Here is a 3,693-nt window from a genome sequence, read left to right as displayed (position 1 = left end):
TATCTCCGCCGACCCTCACGGGCGCCGGATTATCTTTATCTCGTTATTATCCGTTTTATCGGATCGTTAGGGATTTAGGTCCTTAACATATGCCTATCGCGAAGCTAATCGGGTGGCAGACTTTATAGCTAACTGGGGTTTGAAGATGCACGAGATCTTTGGACTGTGAAACGATCCTCTAGGAGGTGTTGGTCATCTACTTCAGCTAGATAAGATAGGTAAGACTGTTTCAAGATCTGCCTAAGCATTTGTATCCCTAGAGCTTTGGCTCTCCTCTTGTAACCAATTTTTTTTTATAAAAATTCACTACATATAGACTTGTTATTTCATTTTTCTGCACAGAAAAATGTAAATTCTTTATAGTTGAGTTCGATGTGTCCTAACAAAATTTAGTGAGAAAGAGAACAAAAAAATGATGATCAAATTGCATACATCTTATCGAATTCCCCATCAGCAACCTCTCCATCGGAGAGCAGCACGGAGAGAGTTCCCGATCTGGAGCGACTTGCTAGAGCCATTTTTCTAACCATCCTTTTGTTCTTGCTCTCAATCCTATGCATCACCACCCAGTAACACATCGTCCCCAATGTCGTGGCCATGATCGTCGTCCCGACTATCGTCACCAACACCGCCAGCCATCTCTCCCTGTCCCCGACCACCACAAACGACAGCGCCAAGTACGCCACCGACACCATCACGCACGCCACCCACATCAGCTTGTTTATGATCGCCATCATCTGCTTCTTTGCCTTGCTCTCTATCACCACCACCGACGTCTGCACCACCACCACCGCCAGTGATATGAACAGCGCGATCGAGTCCACCACGAAGAACACCAGGAACGCCACCCTGGGCGCGATGTTCGCCTCCCCGAGAGAGTGCCCTGGCGGGATGTCGTTCGGGTCGTCCACGAACTGCCCTGGCACCGTGAAGATTGCCGCGAACGCCACCGTGGCGATCAGCACGGCCACCACCGTGGTTGAGTTGATTGCGTTGTTTAGCCCCTCTACGTGCATCTTGTTGAGGCGTTTCGCGATTCCCTGCACGCGCTTCCGCGTCTGCCTTGTGTGCTCCAGCTGGTTGTGCACCTCGTGCTTTATGTCGCTCACTGTCTTCTTCAGCTCTGACGCCTGTGGGTTTATGGCCCGCGCGCTTAGCACCCCGTGTCCCTGCAGCAGTGATGCGATCTCCTTCTTCTCTGCTGCGTCCAACGCTGTCTCGTTGGACCGGTTCACCACTTTCGTGTCCGTCTCCTTACGGCTCAGCAAAAACTTGACGATCTGGTGCAGTGAAAAGATTATATTATACTTATACATTTTCCTTTTTGAAATGTACTAATCTAAAAGACATATTTTAAAATAAAAACATTACTCTCTCTACTTTATTCTTTCTCACTCAAGTCACGAAAACTGCATAAAATTATGTAGAAATATGGATTACTTAATAGACATCCAGGTACATACATAATAATCCATTACTCTCAATTCTTAGTGACACGATTTCCTTTTTGAGACGTGTCAAACTAAATGACACATAATTTGAAATAGAAACATCCCCTCTCTACTTCAATCTGTATCTTACTCTTTTTTTTTTCTGCTTAACTCACAAAACAATACTGTATAAAATTATATGTCGAATAAAAAATGTTCCACTTATAATGGATGACTGATAGTACCTGGTCCCTGCCCTTGCGGGCAGCGATGTGCAGGGGGGTGTTGCCCTTACTATCAACCATGTTAATGGTGGAGGCGTCGGCCCTGATGAGCAACGCCACGACGTCTAGGTTTTGGCCCTTGGCAGCCATGTGGAGCGCGGTCTGGCCCTTCTTATCCATGCGAGTGGTGATCCTGGGCTCCTTACTAAGGAGGGCATCGACGACATGAACGTGCCCGTTTCTAGCCGCAGAGTGCAATGCCGTTTTCCCATTACTCTTAGCTATAGTAGCGAGGCTGCACTCCGATTCCAAGAAATAATCGACCACCTCAATCCGGCCTTGCGTGGCCGCGGTGTGCAGCGCAGTCGTGTTGGCTATGTCGACCGTCATAGACAGCTCCGGATACGCCTCCATGAGCACCTTCACAACCTCCAAATCGCCCTGTTTGGCGGCAATATGGAGGGCGTCGAAACCGTTCTTGGCCTTGATTCCGGCCGCGGCCAGATCGTAGAACTGAATCAACTCCCTGACGAGCTCGTGGTAGCCGTACTCAGCGGCCACGTACAAGGCCGTCTCGCCCGCCCAATTCTCCTTGGATAAAACCTCAATCAGATCCTCCTCGGCAATGTCCTCGATCATATCTTGTATTGCCATCACATTCCCCGCTCGCGCGGCCGAGTGAAGCGCCGAGTCGTCGCGCTTCCCCGTCAGCTGCTTCGTCATCTTCTTCCTCGGAGTCTGCCCCACCGGTGATGATATGTACGGAGTCTGCCCTGCCGATGAACTCTCCATTTTCACTATCCAAACAAAAACAACCCCTCTTCTTTTTTCTCCTCAAATTATTACTACCAAAAATGGATATACCATTATTCTTCTCTTCACCGATAATCAACATTTCCTCTTCAATCATTTTCATTAAAATATATTTTGACATAGATCTGGAGATGCATGATTGGATATGATTGTACCTCTTGGGCTAATGTACAAATCAATTTCTTATTGGATTTAAAATGAAAACAAATCAGATGTTTTCACAATAAACAAGCTACACATATACACAATAAGTGGTATATCTATGAGTGTGTAGGTGTAAATCTGGACTGAATCGAATACAGAGCTCTCAAATAAAAATAAAAATTGAAGAAACAAAATCAGAGATTAACAATAAAAGGTGGCAGAATGTGTGATGTGGGTGGTTAGTGCTTTCTTTCATGCGTTTAATTTTAAATAAGTTTTCTGAACAAATTGTTTATGTAAAGAAAGATCTGAAAACAACATACAAACTACAGAGTCCTAGTTTCGTGCCTGATAAATTTGAAAGCGTTAATAAATGTTTATTTTTCATAACTTAGAAATTAGAAGAAAATTATTAGGAGTAAAGGTCAATTTTAGTACTAAACATATGACCGATATATGAATTTGGTCTAAAACATTCATTTTTCTGAAAAATGGGTCAATAACAAATGAAATTCGTGTCAATCCGGTCCTTTTTTAACGTTTCCGTCAATATCCGACGGTCAACCGTTAATTAGTGTTTTGTTGACAGGATTAGCCAGTTTTTTTTATTACTGTAGCTAATTGTTTTTTTTTTCTAAATATTTGAAAAATAGAACACATTTAAATAAAAACATGAAAAACATGAATCAAAATCAAATTTTTTTGGTCTCCCTCTCTTTCATTTCTTCTTCCCCACACCACTAAGAACCTAATTTTCTTTCTCTACAACTTGGTCCAAAAGCCATAGGACTCGTCGGATACAGAGAGGTCGCGATGTTGCGGGAGTTCCGGTGACAGCGGCGGCCCATCGACGGGATGAAGTCGTCACCTTCAACCTCAGTTGTCGTTTCCATCAAAGCAATTGAATTTTGATTATGAATTTAAATTTTTTAATTTTGAATTTTGAATTTTGAATCTTGCATGTAAGTCCCTGAATTCTAACAATGTTGAAAGCATATTAAGGTTCTGAAACTGGATTTGAAACATCCACATAGCATTATGAACTACTATTTCTTCGAAGATGAAGCAGAAAAATAGAACAA

General features: G+C 43.5%; 1 protein-coding gene across 1 annotated transcript; it reads right to left on the bottom strand.

Moving 5' to 3' along the window:
* Positions 1 to 419: 419 nt before the first annotated feature.
* LOC121775514 (ankyrin repeat-containing protein At5g02620-like) lies at positions 420 to 2,446 on the bottom strand. Its single transcript, XM_042172596.1, has 2 exons — positions 1,676 to 2,446; positions 420 to 1,280 (listed from the first exon to the last, which is right to left on the bottom strand). Exons 1-2 carry the CDS (start codon positions 2,444 to 2,446, stop codon positions 420 to 422), a joined length of 1,632 nt encoding a protein of 543 aa, XP_042028530.1.
* Between the last annotated feature and the right edge of the window lie 1,247 nt (positions 2,447 to 3,693).

Source organism: Salvia splendens, chromosome 2 (genome assembly GCF_004379255.2).
Source record: "Salvia splendens isolate huo1 chromosome 2, SspV2, whole genome shotgun sequence".
NCBI classification, from domain to species: Eukaryota; Viridiplantae; Streptophyta; class Magnoliopsida; order Lamiales; family Lamiaceae; genus Salvia; species Salvia splendens.
This window is presented reverse-complemented; position numbering and strand designations above follow the sequence as displayed.

Bases quoted from the DNA above. Each gene is read 5' to 3' on its own strand.
- LOC121775514 (XM_042172596.1), bottom strand. From the start codon at position 2,446: ATGGAGAGTTCATCGGCAGGGCAGACTCCGTACATATCATCACCGGTG. The intron at 1,281-1,675 runs GTACTATCAGTC...TCACTGCACCAG, and splicing joins CCCGCAAGGGCAGGGACCAG to ATCGTCAAGTTTTTGCTGAG.